The sequence below is a fragment of the Colius striatus genome, chromosome 4 (genome assembly GCF_028858725.1).
Source record: "Colius striatus isolate bColStr4 chromosome 4, bColStr4.1.hap1, whole genome shotgun sequence".
NCBI classification, from domain to species: Eukaryota; Metazoa; Chordata; class Aves; order Coliiformes; family Coliidae; genus Colius; species Colius striatus.
In genome coordinates this window covers 46,326,390-46,347,699 of record NC_084762.1, presented here as the reverse complement: position 1 = coordinate 46,347,699, position 21,310 = coordinate 46,326,390, and the positions used below count along the sequence as shown (strand labels likewise).

The following is a 21,310-nucleotide window of genomic DNA, read 5'->3' as shown; positions in this document are numbered from 1 at the left end:
TATAGTAATTGTGTTCTTACCATCAACAGACATATAAGACATTGTCATGATGCAAATCAGGAAATTTATGTGCAAGAGTTTTTTGACTTTTTCTTCAATCAAGACATTATGTAAATTTGATGGTTTGACAGTGCTTAGCTCTTGTTTTTGTTTCCAGAATGTGTTATCCTAACTGCTCAGAAGAAACTACTGCAAGCGTGTGTCTGTTTTCTGAGTACTTCTTCTTTTAAGAATAAGATTTTAATAGGGTTATTTTTTCTTCAATTTCTTTAGCATTTGCCCTTGCTGAGTTGATTGACAATTCTCTGTCAGCTACATGCCGTAATACTGGTATTCGGAGCATACAGATAAAATTGGTAAGATAGAAGTATTATACTTTTTTCAGGTGTAATTAGCATTATCTCTTTTTTTTTTCTGGTACTCCTTGGTTTTTGTTTTTGTTTTCCCCACAAACAGTTATTTGATGACTCCCATGGAAAACCAGCTGTTGCTGTGATCGATAACGGAAGAGGAATGACTTCTAAACAGCTTAACAACTGGGCTGTATATAGATTGTCAAAGTTTACAAGACAAGGTGACTTCGAGAGGTTAGAAAGTTTTAATAATTTTTGCAACAATTAGCAGACTGCAGAGGTTTGCAGAATATCATATAAGATGTATCTCTGTAGCAACGCTTAGCTAAAGCCTGTCATTGCATGCATACACGTAAATAGACACATATTATTTGTGAGTAGGAAATAGAGAAGGTTCTTAACAGAAAACTGCTCTTCTAATATTATGACACTGTGAGAACATTCTTCTTATTCTCTTGGCCTTTTCTAAGCTGTCTTTGATTTGCCTGCATATGGTTAGTGGCATTCTATGTTCTGCAGAGGTTTTTTTTTTAAAAGTGTGTTGATCTGTTAACTGAAAGCCTTTCAGTAGTGCATTAAGTAATGCATTTAATGTCTGTTACACTACTGGAATAATGGATGCAGCATTTTGATTTAAGCTGTTTGGGTTTTGGGGTGTTTTTTTGGATTTTAATCATGTACAATGTAATGCAAAATTATGCCTTAAGATGTCTATGTTTTTTAAGGAGTTTTGACAACATAAATCTTTTGCATTTAAAGAAGAAAGTGGAGGTTAATGGTTTATGGATTTTGCTACTTAGGTGAATCCATTGTACAATTTTGATTCTCTTCTGAAGAGGTCTTCTCAAACAGACAACACTAATGTAGAAAATTCTAGAGAAGCAGTTATGTACAGTTCTTGAGCTTTAGTCACTTCTTAAATGTCTTACGCTGAGGGCAATAAATGTGAAGATGAGGGTCATAACGTCATTCGTAACTAATTTGTCCTGTGAAAAACTAGTGAGAAAAATAATGGGGCAGTGGAAAGTGATCATTTATCTGAGGAGTTTTTTTTCATTGGAAGCATTTCCAAATATAGCAGCAGATAAGTGCATAATAAGTGATTCTGGGTCATCTAGTTATTTGTAAACAAAATAACTGATTTTTTAAATTGCTTTAGGTGAATTTGGTAACAGTAGAAATGTATAGTATTTTTAAGCTGCAGATTTAAACAGTGGGAGCATAGCTGTAAATTATACCAGGATACCATCTACACCTTGTTTTCTTATGGAACTGCTATGATTTTAAAACTGATGTTTGTCCTACTATTTGCTTAAACTAGATAAGGTTGTTCATCCATCAAAGCTGTTTTAAAAGACATGGAATTTAACTGCTGAGGGCATATGTAGTCTTTCCAAGACTGTGTTTAATGGTTGGCATTATTTCCCATTTTGTCTCAAAAGTTTTTCAATGAAAAGACTATGTCAGAAAGATCAGGCTTACTTTGTAAGCTGTTTTCATTTGCAGCAGCTTCAGTTACTATCTTGTCATGGTCAAAGGGAGAGAGCATTGAGGGATTTACTTTCTACCTGTTCACCGTGTCTCTTACAAAGTTAAGAATGGAGAAAAGTTTGCAGAGTAATAGTTTATTTTCCTGTTAGATTCTCCCTGCCAAATATTTTCCTACCTTTGATCTGAACTTCAATATAAAAAAAACCTGTACATAGAGAGTAAAAAGCAAAAGACTCATATGAAATAGTGGAATATGTATGAATAAGATTTGGTTTTCTAGAAGGGGCAGAAATGTCTTCTTAGAAAACGTAAGAAAAAAGTTACTCAAACATCATCCTTTTAAGAAGAATACATCAAGAATTTTGGGTACATGCATTTTGATGTTGCAGTTATAATATGTCTAAAGTGAAGGGGTTTTGAACAAAGGGATTACAGGAAGAATTTAGTTCAAGCTGTTTAGATCAGAAGCTTCTTTTTTTAAATTACTTTTGTCTTGAGTAAATTTACTAAATACATTTTTACTGTCAGTGATCATTCAGGTTACGTACGCCCTTTGCCAGTGCCTCGTAGTTTAAATAGTGATATATCATATTTTGGAGTTGGAGGCAAACAAGCAGTGTTCTTCGTTGGACAGTCAGCCAGAGTAAGTAAATGTCAATCTTTAACTTAATTTAAAAACATTTTTATGTAGTCAGATTGTTATTATCCTAGCTTTTAATCAGAGCATTAAACAGTTTTATTATGTTAATTTCAAATATTATTTTGATTTTAAATTCTGTTTCTTTAATAAAATCAGATGATAAGCAAACCTGCAGATTCTCAGGATGTTCATGAACTTGTCCTGTCTAAAGAGGATTTTGAAAAGAAGGAGAAAAACAAAGAAGCAATATATAGCGGATACATTCGAAACAGAAAGGTAAGTACCTTTAATACCTTCATGTTTTTAATTGAACGCTTTTCCCAGATTAATGTGATTTCACTATGTGTAATAGTCTTGTAATACTTACTTGGGGATGTCTTCATCTTATTGAACCATTTGCATGCTGGAATATAGAAGAAAGTAATGGGAAACTTGAAAATGTTATATTGTAAGAGTTTATTTGAATGTGATTCTTTTTTCTCTTCAGTTTATCTTAAAGGACAGAAATGCTGTATAGTTTGACATATCGGGTTAAGAAATGCTACTTTTCTAGTTGAAATGCCTACTAGGAACGTAGGGGAAAGTGCCACAATCATTTGTCATCTGTAGTGGAAAGGTAACGAAAGAATTTTGGAATTGCATTTCAGAGGTACTTCCATTCAGTAAGTTGTACACAGCACTTACTCAACATCAGTGTGCAGCTTCTAGGTCATTGCTTAAATCGTACAGAGTTGAGAACCAGGCAACTCCAGCTTTTCTTTATTATCTGTGATCTCATTACTAGCATAGAAGCAGCCTCTTGCTTGGATAAAATCAGAAAGACTCTTAAGGTTTGAAAGAGGCCATGCTGTAGGCAGAAGAAAGCAATTGAACTCCAGTCTTTTTTGATGAAAGTTCCTACAACTGGTTAAATAATCCTGTTGATTAAGGACAGCTCTTTGATTACCTGGGGAAAGTAGGTCTTAACAGAATGCCTTTGACTAATATATTTCACCTCCTACAGTTAGGTAGGAGATGTATCCTTTCATGACTTAGTGGCTTCCTTTTTTCCTGCTTTCCTGGAAAACAAGGCGCAAAGCTGCATTTACTACAGCATGGAAAAGCATATATTCTCAGTTGTACTAATTGTTTCCAATTGCTATAAAGATCTTAATCTTTGTATTAAAGATCTTAATCAAAATAGCTTCTTTTCTGGACTTAACAAATGTAAAAGGTTATCCACTGGTCCAAAATCAAGCATGACATCAACTCCTGTGTTTCTTTGCAGCTTAGTAACCCCCAGTCATAAGAGTAGAGTGCATCCATCCAGGAAAAGACAGTCAGGGCTTTCTGGAATCAGGAACTTCTTTTTCTGTGAGACTACTGGATATTTCAGCTGCACTGAGGATTCACCCTTTCTCTTTCACAGCATGTTTCTTCCACTTCAGTTTCTGCTATAGAAAGCAGACTGTTTATTTAAAACGATGATTTTTTTCTGACTTGATTTTCTTAAAGGAGACTTATGTCTTGGAAACATAATAGTTGTGTTTGGATGAGAACTCGAATGTCACACAGTGCCACATTAAACATGATTAAGTGCATTTCTAGACTGAACACTTCAAGTGCTATCGTGAAAGTGCATTGAACTGGATCAGGAATGTCAAGATTCTCACTTTATTAACTTTAATCTGGAAGCTTTTATTTTAAGTGTTAAACCTTTGTGATACTTAGCGTCATGTGTTCAGTATTCTTTTCTTGTTTTGCTTTTTAATCCTTTCCAAAGTTGATGAGAGTTCAGAAATTCAGATTACATTCCTGCTATTATTATTTTACTCTTTTTGTAGCCATCTGACTCTACTCACATCACAAGTGATGATGAAAGATTTCTTCATAATCTAATACTAGAAGAAAGGGATAAAGAGAGTTTCACAGCAGTTGTCATTACAGGTGTACAGCCAGATCATATGCAGTACTTGAAAAACTACTTTCATCTTTGGACAAGACAGCTGGCGTAAGTTCATGTTTTAAAAATGGGTTACTAACAAAGTCAGATGATTACTGCTTACTTCCTTTTTGTACATAGTCATTGGCTTTATTCCTGATAAAGCTGTTGATACATATTTTGTTCATGCCACAATTAGTCTTCTTAGCTAACTGATTTTACACAAAGTAGCACAGCTGAATGGTGCCCCCATCCAAACAAACAAAACATCTGTTTCAGTGTGGCTTGATAATTGATACATAATTATCCAATCAAATTATTGAAAACTCATTCAATGTAATAGCTGTTATTAATGCTGTTAATTAATAATTAGAGATCTAGTTTTAATAATTTCCTAAGTTATGGTTCACACAACTGTGTTCCAACCTTAATATCTAGCTTTGTGTTTGGTTGGGAGGTTGGCATGCTGGTTGGGCATTTTGTTTGGTTTTGATAAAACAAAATGAAACAAAAAAAGCTGCTGCTTCGTGACTGTTTTAGGAGACCAATATATATCCTGTCCACTCAATACTAAAGTAGTGGCATCAATACACCTGCAGATGTGAAGTCTGTGATAACTGTGACTTGTGTGGGCTTATGAGTTAAGATGATGGATCTATCCATGAATGTAAACAGAACTATGAAGCCATAGCCTCATTTTGAAATCTGGCAAACCATAGAACTTGATTTTCAGACTGTAATTTTGGGTTTTTGTAACCTGTAATGTAACAATAATAGATAGTATGCGGATTGGATAGTACCTTAATATATGAAACATTAGTCACCTGTAAGAAATTGTGGCTGAAACCTTTTCTAATCTTTAAAAAATATAGTGGTACATCTGTGCACATTGACAGGTAACTGAAGTTCCTCATTAGCTTCTATATTTTCTTCCGATGAACACCCATACTTACATTTCATAGAATCATAGAATGGTAGGGATTGGAAGGGACCTTTAGAGATCATCTAGTCCAACCTCCCTGCAGAAGCAGGTTCACCTAGATCAGGTTGCATAGGAACATGTCCAGGCGGGTCTTGAAAACCTCCAAGGAAGGAGACTCCACAACCCCTCTGGGCAGCCTGTGCCGCTGCTCCCTATTTCCTCACAGTGAAATTTTTTTTTCTTATATTTAAGTGGAACTTTTTGTGTTCCAGCTTCATCCCATTACCCCTTGTCCTGTTGCTAGCTACTATGGAAAAAAGGGATGTCCCAACCTCCTGACACCCACCCTTTAGATATTTATAAATGTTAATAAGATTTCCCCTCAGTCTCCTCTTCTCCAGACTAAACAGCTCCAGTTCCCACAGCCTTTCCTTGTATGAAAGATGTTCCAGTCTCCTGATGATCTTGGTGGCCCTGCGTTGGACTCTCTCCAGCACTTCCCTGTCCCTCTTGAGCTGAGGAGCCCAGAACTGGACACAGGACTCCAGATGAGGCCTCACTAGGGCAGAGTAGAGAGGGAGAAGAACCTCCCTTTGACCTGCTGGCCACACTCTTCTTGATGCATCCCAGGATGCCATTGGCCTTCTTGGCCACGAGGGCACATTACTGGCTTATGTTCAGTTTATTATCAATCAGGACTCCCAGGTCTCTCTCTGCAGAGCTGCTCTTCAGCCTGTACTGGTGCATGGGGTTGTTCCTTCTCAGATGCAGGACTCTGCACTTGTCCTTGTTGAACCTCATGAGGTTCTTCTCTGCCCAACTCTCAAGCTGGTCAAGATCCCGCTGAATGGCAGCACAGCCTCCTGGGGAATCAGCCAGTCCTCCCAGTTTGGTGTCATCGGCCTGTAGCAAACTCTTACAACAATATCACCTGCCTTGCCCTGCCCATTAATTTTTACCCATAAGCACTCTACCCACTCCTCATCCCCACCCAGGCACAGTTCGGTACACATTAATTGCTCCCTCACATAGAGAGCAACTCCACCTCCACACCTTGTCAGTCTGTCCTTCCTGAGCAATACATAACCCTCCATGGCTGTGCTCCAGTCATGGCAGCTGTCTCACTATGTCTCTGTGACCGCAATGAGGTCGTAGCCCCAGATCTGCACCCACATCTCCAGTTCCTCCTGCTTATTCCTCAGGCTGCATGCATTGGTGTAGAGGCAGCGCAGGGGCTTACTCAAACACACAGGTTTTCCTGGATGGGTGCAGGAGGTTCCTCCCCGGCTTGGCTCTTGCTCAGGGTCGTCAGCCTTCTGCATCTCAGCCCCGTGTACAGATGAAGGGCACTTATCATTGCATTCCCTGTCCTGCCCTGTTTCCCAGCTAGAGGGGACAGCTTATTCTGTTTTGCTTCTCCCCCCACCCCCCAAGTCCCTTCATTTAAAGACCTCTGTTTTAGGTTTGCTAGCCTACTCCCAAATATTCCAGTGCCCTTATGGGAGAGATGAATCCCATTTGTGTTACTTCATTCTCTTGAAATGAAAGAACTGCCTTCATTTGCGGTGCAACCCAGATGCAATTATTCAAGTATATATATGCCTTGTAGTTATTGCAGTAAAACCAATCAGATTTAGCTGCCACATAGTCTTGCATCACTATTTCAACTGTAATGACCTTTTTCCCCTTGAGTACTTTTGCATGCCCTCCTGCCTTGCCTTTGGCTACATATGCATGATAGCAGATGGGCTACAGCATTGCCCTTGTGTTGGTTTGGATACTTTGAAGTTGAAGAAGGTGAGATCAGTCCACAAAATAATTCAGTCTTAAGTCCATTAGAGCACTTTTTGAGGTCTGGAGGAGATGCAGACAAAATGCTAAGCAGTTTGCATATATTAGTATGCTCTAAGGTCTTGAGCAATAAGATCATGAAGAGGTCTTGTCTGAGAACCATGGTTTAGTTGAATTTAGTGTGCATTTAATGCAGTGTATGTTGGAAGCAAAGCCATTATAAACACTTGTATGTGCCATTATAAACGCCTGCAGATGAACTCAAGTTCTTTCATGTATTCAGTCCCATTAACTGATATAATCTCATTTTTCTTCAAACCACCTCTCTGAGGTTTAAGGACTCAGTCTTTGAAGTCAAAAGAATTAGCTAGCTTACTGAAAAGTTGCAGTAAATGGAGTTAAGTTCCTCAGTTTTCTCAAACTTAATATCTCTATGAAATTAATATCTGTGGTAGGGTGGACTTTTTTTAGTTTCTCAAACCAGCACAAGTGCCATTAGAAAATAATGTTGACAAATAGAAAACTGCTTTCTAGTATGCAGATCACATCAGTGACTGTTGCCTATATTCAAATGGAGTGTCTTTACTTTTTTGTAAGTAACTTAAGGATAGTGATTGTTAAACTCTTCTGTTAGATAATCAGTACAAAGCTGATGTCAGAAACACTATGTGGAAGCTTTTTGGATGTAATTCTTTTTAATATCCAAAGTGCAGAACAAATTACAGTAGTATTATTAGTTTGCACTTTGATATAGAGGGTGTGTAGTCCCTCCATTCAGATTTTTTTTTCTTTTTTTTAATTTCCCTTTCTGACATTTATTTTTCCTTTTAAAATGTATTTCAGACATATCTATCACTATTATATCCACGGGCCAAAAGGAAATGAAACTAATGCTATAACAAAAGATGTAAGCCCTTTCAACAACATTGACATTGAGGTAAGGAAGTTTGTACTTATTAATAAAAATTCTTCTTTGATAACACCTTTATTTCATATTTTGCCTGCTTCTTGTTAATTGTGCATTTTGAACTACAGTGGCATTGTAAGATATGTATGTAATTTATTCTTTTGAAAGTAATACTATTTATCATTTCAGCATAGGAACTAATTCATTTTGCTAACAACATGAACACTAACAAGTGTCACAAATGCTAATTACTGTACTGTAATGCTTTTTGCTCTGAGGAAAATCAACTTGTTTAATTTTTTCCAGATTTCACTGTTTGAAAAAGGAAAAGTACCAAAGATTGTCAATCTTAGGGAGATCAAAGATGACATGCAGACATTGTATATAAATACTGCAGCAGATAGTTTTGAGTTTAAGGCACATGTTGAAGGAGAAGGTATAGTGGAAGGCATTATCCGATATCATCCCTTCCTGTATGATAAAGAAACATACCCCGATGATCCATGTTTTCCATCAAGTGAGTGAAATGTTTTTCTGCTTATCAGTCCTGTTACAGACAATCCTACTTATTTAACAAAATAGAAACTAGTGTTATATAATTTGTGTTATGGCAGAATAGAAAAATTCTCATCTTTTTAGATGAACATATCCCATGAACAAACTGTCTGTTGTGGTAAGTCATATAAACCTGATCTTTGACATAACACCATCTGATTTCAAACTATAAACTCTTATGGAATGCAGTCTGATTGAAACTCCTCCACTTAGATCTTTGCTCTGGGAAAGTAATGAAACACGAGAATTTGATTCAAGAGATCGAAACGTTGGAATACTGCAGAAGACAACAGTAGTCCAAGTCCTTAATTTGAAATTTGTTTTATCCAGTCTTGATGAGTTTTTAGATGCTAGGCTTTTAAAATTATTTGTGTTGGTGTGGGATGTTTTTGACAAAACAAATTTTGAGTTCAGTTGTGACAAGATTTTATGATCTCAAAATAATGTGAAACTAAGGAGAAAAAGGAATATTTATTCAGATTTTATATTTGTAAATTTGGTAATATTAATCAATTAATGTTTAAAATTTTTCCTTAGTTTTCTTGGTATTTCTAAAACAGAAAAATACCCTCTTGTATTGTATATACCTAGTTTGATGTCATGCGTAGTGCTACTGTGCGTAACTTAATAAATGTAGATAATCCTTAGTTTAGACTGCTCTATTTTTTTGATACTACATTAGTGTTTTAAAACAATTTATTCATGGGAACTGTCTTCTTTTTAAACAAGAATTAAACGATGATGATGATGATGACGACTGCTTTATAGTAGAAAAGGGCGCCAGAGGAAAAAGGCCTATTTTTGAGTGTTTTTGGAATGGAAGATTAATACCATACACAAGTGTAGAAGAGTAAGTGGCAATCTGTTTCTACAGTGTAAACTGGTTAATTTCTGTAAAGCAAATCTGTCTTTATAGAAAAACTTTTTGATATCTTTCTTCTTTTGTTTAAGTTTTGACTGGTGTGCTCCGCCAAAGAAGAGAGGATTGGCACCAATCGAATGCTACAACAGAATTTCTGGTGCATTATTTACCAATGATAAATTCCAGGTCAGCACAAACAAACTGACTTTCATGGATCTGGAGCTAAAGCTAAAAGATAAGAATACTCTGTTCACAAGAATCTTCAATGGACAGGTAATCAGTTTATTCTCTGTATTGGCAAAGTTTAATGCATAGAAAACAGAATCCTTTACACTCCATCATTTGTTTGTGTAACTGAATATTGCCCAATTTCTGGAGTACTTTTGCAGGGCTCTGTACCAGATACTTCCCTCAGTTTTTGTGAGTAGTAAAGCTAACTCTTAACATCTGACAAAAATAATATTTAGTCTTTTTCCTTTTATTTTCTTAAACAGAGGCCTTATCTTGTTGTTATATGGCAAGTTTTTTCCAAACTAAAGAGTGCATATTTTTGAGTACACAGGGAGATTGTGGAGTCTCCTTCATAGGAAATATTCAAGACCTGCCTGGATGTTTTCCTATGTGACCTGATCTAGGTGGACCTTTTTCTGCAGAGGGGTTGGACTAAATGATCTCTATTCATATGATTCTATAAATATTGCTGTATTCTGTAACTTTTCACATTTCTGAAGTTGTCAGACTTAAATCTTGTCATTTGTGAATAATAAGTATTTATTTCACTCTATAGGAGCAGCGAATGAAAATTGACAGAGAATTTGCTTTGTGGCTCAAAGACTGTCATGAAAAATACGACAAACAGATAAAATTCACAGTCTTTAAAGGAATAACTACACGTACTGATTTACCATCCAAAAGAATGCAGAGCCCTTGGACCATGTATGCTGCAATAGAGTGGGATGGAAAAACATACAAAACTGGACAACTAGTAAGTTAGTTGCTCACAGATGTTGGGGGCAGTTTTTTGTTTTATAATACATTATTTGTACCCTATAAAAGGTAAATATTATGTGCAGAAGTAATGTATTGACATTAATTGTTGTCTTCTCTTTACAGGTGAAAACTATTAAGACTCTTCCAATATTCTATGGAAGTATTGAGAAATTTTTTTTATATGGAGACCATGATGGGGATATATTTGCCACTGGAGGAGAAGTTCAAATTGCTTTGGTAAGACAAATACAAAAAGGACTGACACACCTGGTGTGCCTGTGGAATCCTTAAACATAATCATGGATCAGAATGATTTAAATTATTTTTAAATAAATAACTGTTGGAAGTTATGGTACTTTTTGAGATCCAGAGATCTAGAAATAGTCAAATTGCCTGGTTACACTAGTTTAAATGTAAATATATTAAAATGATTACTTAAATGATTATTTGCATATGAAATAAGAGTGTCACAATTGGTATCAATAATATGTTATGCCTGCATTCTTAACTGTTTTGACTTGAGCAAACTTCAGAACAGTGTGTTGTGGAGTCACCAGTTATTCACTTATTAAAAGAGAATCACTTATTCACTTATTAAAAGAGAATCATAGAATCATTTTGTTTGGAAAAGACGTTTAAGATTATCAAGTCCAATATTGCATTATGTCTATGTCTACTTGTCTAGCTGCTTGAGAGAGGTATTTCTTCTCTGACATATTACAGTCTGGCTATAACTGCACTCTTTTTTTTTTTAGGAACCTCAGGCTTTGTATGCTGAAATGAAAACTATTCCAATCTCAAAACTTGACAGAACAGTATCTGAAAAAGCTGTTAAAAAATACATAGAGGATGAAATGGCAAGGTAAGTTCTGAATTTTAATTCACTAATAAATTAGACTGTTCCTAGCAACAGTTTTTGTATTTCTTCAGGAACAAAAAGAGTCCAGTTTTATTCCCAAATGGGGAAGCAGTCAGCTGTTTCAGTAGAAACAAAAAATCCTGAAAACTCTAAACCAAGAAGAAATAGTTTGATTTGTTTTTTTTTTTTTTAAAAAACCAACCTTTGTGTGTGTTCTACACACACAAAGATAAGATAAGTTACTTTGTTTTTTAACTCACATGAAAACTGTTCATTCTTACTTTTTCATAAGACTTCCTGACAAATTATCAGTGACGTGGCCTGAAGGAGATGAGTTATTACCAAATGAAACAAGATTTGCTGGTACACCAATAGGTATGGGGTTTTTTTTTCTTCCAAATACTAAAAAATAAAATGTCAATTTAAAATTGTTATACACTCTTGTTAAAAAACAAGCATGCAAAAATCTCCAGTTACTTATAATACATAGCATATTTTTAAAGTACATTATTTTTCCTTTTAAATATAGGAGCATTAAGAATAGAAATTTTGAACAAAAAAGGGGAAGCAATGCAAAAATTGCCGGGTTCTAGCCATGGAGGTTCAAAGAAACTTCTTGTGGAACTCAAGGTCATTTTACATTGTAAGTATTTCAGTATATTTAAATGAGTGTGTATTATTTTAAAAATGCAGAATGGTTAATATATTCTTTGTGCATATACTTAGAATACATATTAGAATTTGATAAATGCATATAGCTTTTAGTTTTAAGGACTGTATCCCCTCAGAGCGTGTATTACTTCAAAGCCACATTTCATGAAATGGGTGTTGCTTCAATACCAAATGTTTAATGTCTTAATGCAATATTATGATTACATTTTCTGTCACATGTAAGGAGGGTTTATCAGTTCCATGCTGTCTACTTAATGTGCTTAAGAACATGGTTAAAATAGATAATGTTTCTATAATCAACTTGGCAGTTCATGTGGGCTGCATAAATGTAAAGACCAAGCTTGTTTAGTACCTCACATAAAGTTAGTTCATTTGTTTTTAAAATTGCATTTCTCATGAGTTACTGTTTTGTGGTTTCTGTTTTTATGGGTGTGTCATGGTTTTGCCCAGCCAGCAATAAAGCACCACGACAGTCTCTTGTTCACTGCTCCCCTCCACCCCCACCCTCATTAGAACAGTAGAGGCTCCAGCGAAATGGCAGGAAAAAAGATAAGCAAGGTTGTTGTGGATTGAGACAGGGGCAGGGAGGGCTCACTGCCAATTATGGTTCTGGGCAAAACAGACTCCAGTACTTGACTTAGAGAAGAAAGTAGGAAAGTTTATTCTACTGCCTACAAGAAACAGAACAGAAAAAAAAAAAGAGAGCAGCATGATAAGAAAAATCCAACCAACACTTTAAGATCTCCCTCCTCCATCCCTCCTTTCTTCCCAGGCTTGGTTCCCTGCCCCCAATATCTCTACCTCCTCTCCTCTCAGTGGTGCAGGGAAGGGTAGGGAATGGAGAATGTGTTCAGTCTCTCAGTCTCTGCCGCTTCTGTCTTCTCAGATGAGAATGACTCCTTGCATTCTTCCCCCTCCCACGGGGGACAGTCCTTAAACTTCTCTGATGTGGGTTCTTCCTAGCAGCTACAGCTTCTGCTAATATAGGGTCCCTCACGTGGGACATGGCCTCCTCTGGGCATAGTCACTGCTCCTGGAACGGAGTCTTTTACAAAGTGCAAACAAATCTCTGCTTCACCAGTCCTCCACTGCATCCTGTGGAGAGTCTCTGCTCCTGCACACCTCCTTCTCTCTTTCCTCACTGACCTTGGAGTCTGCATGGTTGCTTCTCCCTCTCCCAGCTCCTTGCACCACAACCAGTAGGAAAAGAAGGAAGAACAGAACAAGAAGGAACAGGAAGAACCATCCTCTTCTGCTGCTGCTTCTTAAAATGTGGTCATGGAGGCATCTAATTGGCTCAGCCCCAGAAGTGGGTCTGACTCAGAGCTAGGAAGAGTTTCAAGCAATTTGTTACAGGAGCCATCTTTACAGCCCCTCCTTCTTTACCAGAAACAGGCTTGACGCAAAACCATGACAGGGCGCTTCACTGGATATTTTTACATTACATTTGTTGAAGAATTGCATTCTTTCTGAGACAGCTGAAGTTACTCAGTTGTCCATTGAACAGAGAACACTAAATTCTCTGAAAACTCCAGTCCTGCACTTGTCAAGTATATTTGAAATGTATAGAAACCTAAAATCTTGTTTACCTTGTTTCCTTTCATATGTGATAGGGAGATCTAATTTCTTTCTAATAAGAGTTGTAAAAATACTTGCCAAAGCACTCAGGTTACTACAATGATGCATGTCAAAGGAAACCACGTGGAATTATCTTGGCTTTAGTATTTGTGTCGTAAATCTGTATTTTAATGGCACTTGTTTTATGGAGACTGTGCTGTGCGTGTCCATTGTCCAAGGTAGTATTCTGGGGCATAAAGAAGTTGGACCTGAAAAATATCATGTTCACGTACTGCAAATTAGCAGATTGTATTTGCTAACAGTCCCGAGGACAAGTCATGAAGCCTTAGCTAAGGCAGACCATCATGACTGTGGGATGTATGTGTTATTGCTAGGAGATATAAGACAAAGTTTGCCTTTTGCCTCCAGTCACTGAAAACTCATATCTTCAGACTTTTCATGTCTCCTGACCACTTTGATTCATTGGTGGAAATTTGTACTTATAACTAGTTTTTCTGCTCCCTGCCTTAACTTTTGTTCTAGTCAACTTTGGAATCACTGGTGTAATCCTCCTGCTCTTCACCATTTAAATGAATAAGCCCTATAAGTGACAACTGGGATGTGGCATACCTGTTCAACCCCCAGTATTTCATATAATACAAAGCTCTCATTTTTACTAATAGGGTTACACCTGTATGAAGGCCAACAGCAAACATAATGTAATGATTCTCTTCTGTTTTGAAGCATGGACTACCTTGCAAAATATACTGTGGACTGCCAAGCAACTGCACTATAAGGAAGTTCTTATTTGATCTGTTAGTGGGGAGCCCTACACAAGGTTTGATTAAAAAATTAAGGTTTTAATTGGGATTGAGGAAATGATAAAGTTGAGGAGTCCAGTGGGAATAAAAGGAGCTGCCAAAGGAAAGGATGGGATAGCAGGAGAATTAGACTATGAGAATCTTGCTGTCTGAGCCATGACAGGAGCAAATGAAAGAGTAGGATAAAGAGAAGACGGCTGCCTGTGGAAAGTGTCTGCCAAAGGGAGGTATGACCTACTAGGAGAACAGGACTGTGAGGTTTTTGTTTTGTTTTTGCTTAATTGGATCTGTTGGATTTTTTTCAATGGCCATCAGCAGATTTTTTTTCTAAGGCTCACTCTAAAACCTCAAGTTAGGGTTGAAGGAAGGAGGCTGCCAGGAAAGCTGGTTCTGGGAAACATTTTTCAAATCATGCTGGGGTGATTCTTGTCTAAGGTAGGCTGACAAATAAGCATTTAAGCTCAGATATTTTTTAATCACTCTCGATTGATCAAATTATGGATGTGTCTCTTAAAATACTTAAGTAGGTGCTGTGGCAATAGTGAGGAATCTTTTCAGGTTTTTGAGCTCTTCAGCAAACTGTTTTCATCACTAAAGGATTTATTTGAGAGCTCGGTTGACTGTTCTTGTACTTCCCTCCTGTAAACCACACTGGAAGAGCTGCTAATAGCTCTCAGATGTTTTTCCTGTCTGTACCCTCCATATGTTCATAGTATACCATAGCAGGGACATTTAGTTATCAGTCAGTTTCAGAAAGTTATATGTTGAAACCTTGTTCATATGAGAAGCATCATTGATGCTGTGGTAATCGAAAAACTCAAATTTTTGTGCTGTTTGTAGTACACAGCAAGTGCAGCCTTCCATATTTCAGTGATTGTAAAGATACTGGAAATATTTGTTAATACATTTGTGTGGAAGTGTCAAGAAAAGAACATAGTGGTTAGAAAGTCCTCGTGTTGCTTTCTAGCAAAACAACAGAGTTCATTAATCACTTCTAATACGAAGTGTTTAAAGAATGTTTCCTCTGCCAATTCCTGATAAAGCTTTAAATCTTTGTGTATGACTCTACTGAAGTAATTCAATCTGTTCAAATAAAGCATCACAGTATTTCTTCATCGCAGAGATGGCAACAACATTGGGACATACCAAATAACTTTCTTGCGCAGAAGTGCTCTTTGGATTATATCTTCTTTCAGAAAAGAACATCGGAACATAATACTTTATGTATTAAAGTATTAAGACTTTTTTCACTTCGTGTAGATAAATTTACACCTTAAATTAGTTATCTGTATTGGCACAACAAAAGAAGAAAAGTGTGCATCTTGCATGATGCAGACTTTCAGTTTAACCTGGTGGCAGTTGACACTGCAATGGGAGAACCGCACTCGCTTGAGCAGTTCTGTTTCCTCAATGTTAGTGATTGTGAAAGGTGGGGAAAAAACCACCCTGATAGAGAAAACAGAATTAGCCCTTACTACAAAACACCATCAAAATTTATTTTAAGAACCCAATATTCTAAAATTACACATTCAAAGAAATACACCTACTACTGTTACTTCATCTGAGTCTGAAAAAGTTTCACATAGCTATAGAACAATATGTATTTTTACGACATTTCTTTTCATTCCATATAGTCTTCTTGCAGTAACATTCCATGTTTATGCTTGAAGTTTCAAACAATAAATCTCATTCCTGTATTTGTCTTAGGTTATAGAAACACTCAATAAAGAAGTTGCCTTGAAATTTCAATGTGTTCTCTTTTTGGATATGTCTTAGTGTTGCAAAAGTGTTTACAAAGACAGATAAAATAACTTGGAGAAAAAAAAGGAATGTTATTTTTTCCTCATTTATACATTCAGTCAACTGTACATTTTTTACCATTGCTCCTATTGAAGCTAACTTATTACAGTCATTTGGCAAGTTTATCACTTGCTGCCGTGGAGTGCACAGCCTACAGGTGTTCAGACTTAACAGGGAACAGATGACAAAAGTGCTAATAAAATTAAAGTTTATGCTGTTTAATCTGTTATGCTGCTGTTTATGCAGTTTAATCTGTCTGAGACCAGCAATTTTAAAGTAAAATGGGAGTAGACAATCCATTTTTTGTGATCAATGCGATTGTGAAGCTGAATTAATATTTATTAGATTTAGAAGTGCTAGTAGTACATAATATACTCAATATTTAATAAATGAGTGATAGTAATACTTGAACAATGAATTATAGTGTATAATTTTAGGAACATGTAGATAATTATTTGTTTTGCAGCACCTAATGGCAATAAAGAAATTATTTCCCATATCAGTCAGCATGGAGGCAAATGGCCATACTGGTTTAAAAAAATGGGTAAGTTCACATATGCAATATTTTTAGTTTATTTCTAGTTCTACTTTTTTTTCTTTCTAATCGCATTTGTATTTCTGTTTAGAAAATCTTCAGAAACTTGGGAATTACACCTTGAAACTGCAAGTAGTATTGAATGAAAGTAATGCAGACACTTATGCAGGAAGGCCTCTACCATCTAAAATATTTAAATTTACTATTATAGGTAAGAATTCCAGTCATGCCAGTTTTCCACTTCTATTTGATTCATTGTATGTCAAAATTGTTCCTGTTTTAGTTGAGAAGTAAATTTCAGCATTGAAAAGTAGCATTTTTATGAAAAGTAGCAAATGTGAAGTTATTTCAGGAAAAAATGCATTGGCACTGCCAAATAGTCGGTTTTACAAAAAAATCTCAAACCTGTTGATGGAATCAGAAGCTTTTCCCTGATGTGAACTTTCCTAAATATGCGTAATAGAAATAAACTTCTTCTTAATTAGAGTCATCCTTTTTTACTCATGCCATTGACATAAACTTTTATAAAAGTTTATATATAAATAAATACATATATAGATAAAAATAAACATATAAAGAAGTAAATATAAAAAATATATATATTTTTATATATATATATATATATATATAAAAGCAGGGAAGGGGGGATCTTATTAATATTTATAAATATGTAAATGGCGAGTGCCAGGAGGCTGGGGCATCCCTTTTTTCTATTGTACCTAGCAACAGGACAAGGGGTAATGGGATGAAGCTGGAACATGAAAAGTCCCATTGAAACATAAGAAAAAACTGTTTTACTGCGAGGATGAGGGAGCCCTGGCACAAGCTGCCCAGGGAGGATGTGGAGTCTCCTTCCTTGGAGGTCTTCACGACCTGCCTGGACATGTTCCTATGTGACCTGATCTAGGTTGACCTGCTTCTACAGGGGGGTTGGAACAGATGATCTCTAAAGGTCCCTTCCAACCCCTACCATTCTACGATTCTGTGATAAAACTAGTATTCGTTAGGCCCATTTGCATACATAAATCAGAGAGAAACTCATTCAAAAACAGGTTTTTACATTTAAAATATGCACGTTATATTGAAGGGTGTTGTTTTTTTTTAATTAAAAGACTACTCTGCAAACTACATTCTCATTTTGTTACAATGGGTGTATATCTTTGGAATAACCATCAAAATACTTATTGGAACACCAGAATACTGTTAAATATGTCTGATGTTACTCTATCTTGGCATACATTCTGATGTGTATGTATGTATGTGGCCTGAAATAGTATGTGACTGATCATACCCTTCCAAGAAAACTCATAGATTCCAATTTTAATGACACAGTTGAAGACTGTATGATGTGTATGGTTACTTCATGTTTCTGGTACAGCCTTGTTAGTCCTTTCTTCCTCATCCTCTAAGGTACTAATTTGATTTCCTAATTTATTTGTGTGCATTTATCTCTTAGTGACTGGTTATTTTTTGTTTGTAAACCTTTCTTGGATGGCTATAAACTCTTCAGAAGGAGTAAGGTAGGAAGGAGAGGCAGTGGGGTGGCCCTGTATGTTTGGGAGTGTTTTGACTTTCTGGAGTTTGATGATGGTGACAATAGAGTTGAGTGGTTTTGAGTAAGGATTGGGTAGAAGAGCACCAAGATAGATATCACAATAGACTACTCAACCAGGATGAAAAAGCAGATGAAATACTCTATAAGCAGCTGGGAGAAAGCTCACAGTTGCTAGCCCTTGTTCTCATTGACCAGGCATCTGTCCAAAATACAGCTGGGGCTTGTTTTGTTTAACATCTTTATTAATGATCTGGATGAGGGGATCAAGTGCACCCATGTTGGGAATGTGAAGGCTGAGAGTAGTCTTGGCTGCTGTGAACATGACATACCAGACTTCGGGATCTTGAAAGGAAGAAGGAGGTCAAAAAAGAAGCTCACAACCTGGGACTTTGGGAGAGCAGACTTTGACCTCCTCAAAATCTACCTAGTGGAGTTCCATGGGATAAGACACTGGATGGAAAGGGGACTCAAGAAATAATCACAAATTGCATCCTGTATGCTCAAGATGAGTCCTTCCTAACGATCAGGCAAAATGCCGAGAAGCCTGCATGGATGAACAAGAAGCTTCTGGGAAAAACAAAGGGGAAGAGGGGACCAGTAATCTGGGAGTACAGAGGGATGGGGTTAGGAAAGATGAAGTCTGATTAGAATTGAAACTAAAATCTGGCAAGAAATATCAAAGCTAGCAAGATGGGCTTCTGTAAACACATGGGTGACAAAAGGACGGCTGAGGTAAATGTGGGCCCACTGTTGAATGAGACAAGGGACACAAGACATGGAAAAGGCTGGGATACTGAACAGTTTTGCCTTAGTATTTATGAACAAGGCAGACTTTCAGGAATCCCAAGCCCCAGAGACTACTGAAATGTCTGGAGCAAGGAAGATATACCCTTAGTGGAAGAGGAGCAGGTCAAGGAGTACCTAAGCAAACTGATCTTGCATAAACTTACAGGGCCATGATGGGGTGCGTCACAGAGCTTAACAGGGTGAACGTAAGCCAGCAATGTGCCCTTGCAACAAAGAGCAACAGTGTCTTGGGCTGCATTAGGAGCAATGTTGCCAGCAGGTCAAGGTTCTCTCTGCTGAACACTGGTGAAGATACAACTGGAGTACTGTGTCCAATTCTGGGCACATTACGTTAGAACAGAGACATGGACATACTGGCAAGAGTCCAGCAAAGAGCTACGATGATGATGAAGAAAGGAACTGGCATCTCTCATACAAAGACGGGCTAGGAGAGCTGGAGCTGCTGCACCCGGAGAAGACAAGATTCTTGGGGAATTTTAGCAGTGCTTAAATGCCTGAAGGGAGGGTGCAAAGAAAGTGGAGCCAGACTCTCTTCAGTGATGCCCAAGGACAGGACCAGAGGCAGTGGGCATGCTGAAATACAGGATGTTCCCTCTGAACTTCAGGAAACACATCTCCACTGTAAGAGTGACTGAGCACTGGCATAAGATACCCAAGCAGTGACACAGGTTGCCCAAGAGGTTCTGGAGTCTCCATTGGGAATATTCAAAGTCTATCTGGACATGATGCTGGGCAGCTGGCTCTAGGTGCCCTAGTTGAGTGAGAAGCATAGGATAATATGACTTCCAGAGAACCCTTCCAATCTCAACTATTCAATGAGCTTTGTCTATGAGGGAGATGGGGAGAGAGGAAGTGAAAAAATACTGCTTTCTTTGCATTTAATATTAAAATGAGTAGTTTTTTCACATGTTCAGGAGGTAAAGGTAACATCTGTTTCCAGAAGTTCAAGAAAAAATAGATACTGCTGGTAGTCTCCTATTTTTTCTACAAAACTAGAGTCTTTGAATGCAAATCCTTTAGGAAGAAAAAGAGTTCTTTATAGCACATTTTTCTAAAAGCTTCTGCAGAAGTATTACTGGCAGAATAGAAAAGAGGTATTCTTGTATAATAATATAGAAGAAATGTTTGGCATTACTTGAAAAGAGTAATTATTTAAACATGTCTGAGAAGCTGGTATTTGAAGTCTCAAGATACAAAGTTCCAAGAAAAGGGAGAAAAAAGCAACAAAAACTCTTTCTCTCAATGAATACATAAATGAACCTTTTCTGCTCCTTCTTTATCTTTTTATCAAAGCAAAAAGAGAAACTTAGATTCTGAAAAGTTGCATTCTGTATTTTAAAAATTCTTTTTCAATGTTATTGTGTCTTTCCCCAGCATGGCAGCTTTCAATTGATGTTTCCTTTGGCCATCAGAATTGAAATGAACAAATCTCCTCACAAAGGAATATACACTTTTAAAATCTAATGAACTAATAGTTCGTCACTTTTAACACCCAGGGTACCAAAAGCAACTTTTGCTATCTGTTCATGGATTTTTATCTAGTCAGAGGATAATTTGACTTTTTTTTTTATCTTTGGTCTTAAAAACTGAAAATTTGAAGTCCTTTTTTTTGTTATGTTTTGTAGTGTCTCAAAGCCAACCATAAATCCTCATATTTGTTATTTCCAGTTATTAACATTTTTGTGCCCTTTTACGTCTGGATTCTAAAAATTCAGAAAAGAACAATTGAAATCTAAACAGAAACCAACAGTTTTATGTCTGAGAAACAAAATATTTTATTTAACAGTTGGTTGTTGCTCATTGTTTACAGTTCTTCTTGGTAAGGTAAAAAATCAACAGAAATGCTGGTTAAAACTGAGCTTCCGAAGTCAACCTATAAGTTTTGTAGTTCAGACGCATTCTTTTGGAAGCGCTTCACTTTGACAGTGAAGTTCTTTTACTGTTATTTTGTCAGATCATTTTACAATTTTATCATTCACTTATAAACAGAATTATAAATACTGTAAGGTTGAGATCTTCTTGTTTTTGTAACTGATAAATAATTTTGCCAATACAAGGTAACATTTTCCCTCCCCTCATGATATCTTTCTTTTTCATTACTCATATTTGTGTCTCAAATTTGGGATAGTTGTAGAACAACAATGTTTTGTTACACAAATGGTTTTATTTTAACAGAATTAAAGCAGTTAAATGTTTAACAAAGCTGTCCACAAGGAAATTGGTCTATTTTCATGTACTAGATCGATGTTTTAAGTTCTGTGGAATGGAAGTT

General features: G+C 36.6%; 1 protein-coding gene across 2 annotated transcripts in view; it reads left to right on the top strand.

The window, feature by feature from the left end:
- Positions 1-21,310, top strand: part of SMCHD1 (structural maintenance of chromosomes flexible hinge domain containing 1) — a 76,257-nt gene that overhangs the window by 16,060 nt on the left and 38,887 nt on the right. Inside the window, exons 4-19 of one of the 2 annotated variants that reach the window (XM_061994725.1) lie at positions 274-356; positions 457-587; positions 2,373-2,487; positions 2,641-2,760; positions 4,308-4,474; positions 7,962-8,055; positions 8,332-8,542; positions 9,310-9,430; positions 9,532-9,715; positions 10,230-10,427; positions 10,556-10,669; positions 11,188-11,294; positions 11,584-11,666; positions 11,821-11,934; positions 16,608-16,685; positions 16,768-16,887. In XM_061994725.1, the coding sequence (XP_061850709.1) occupies positions 274-356; positions 457-587; positions 2,373-2,487; positions 2,641-2,760; positions 4,308-4,474; positions 7,962-8,055; positions 8,332-8,542; positions 9,310-9,430; positions 9,532-9,715; positions 10,230-10,427; positions 10,556-10,669; positions 11,188-11,294; positions 11,584-11,666; positions 11,821-11,934; positions 16,608-16,685; positions 16,768-16,887 (2,040 nt within the window). Of the gene's footprint in view, positions 1-273; positions 357-456; positions 588-2,372; positions 2,488-2,640; positions 2,761-4,307; positions 4,475-7,961; positions 8,056-8,331; positions 8,543-9,309; positions 9,431-9,531; positions 9,716-10,229; positions 10,428-10,555; positions 10,670-11,187; positions 11,295-11,583; positions 11,667-11,820; positions 11,935-16,607; positions 16,686-16,767; positions 16,888-21,310 lie in introns of those variants that run through there. The other variant, XM_061994726.1, reaches the window with a different exon arrangement.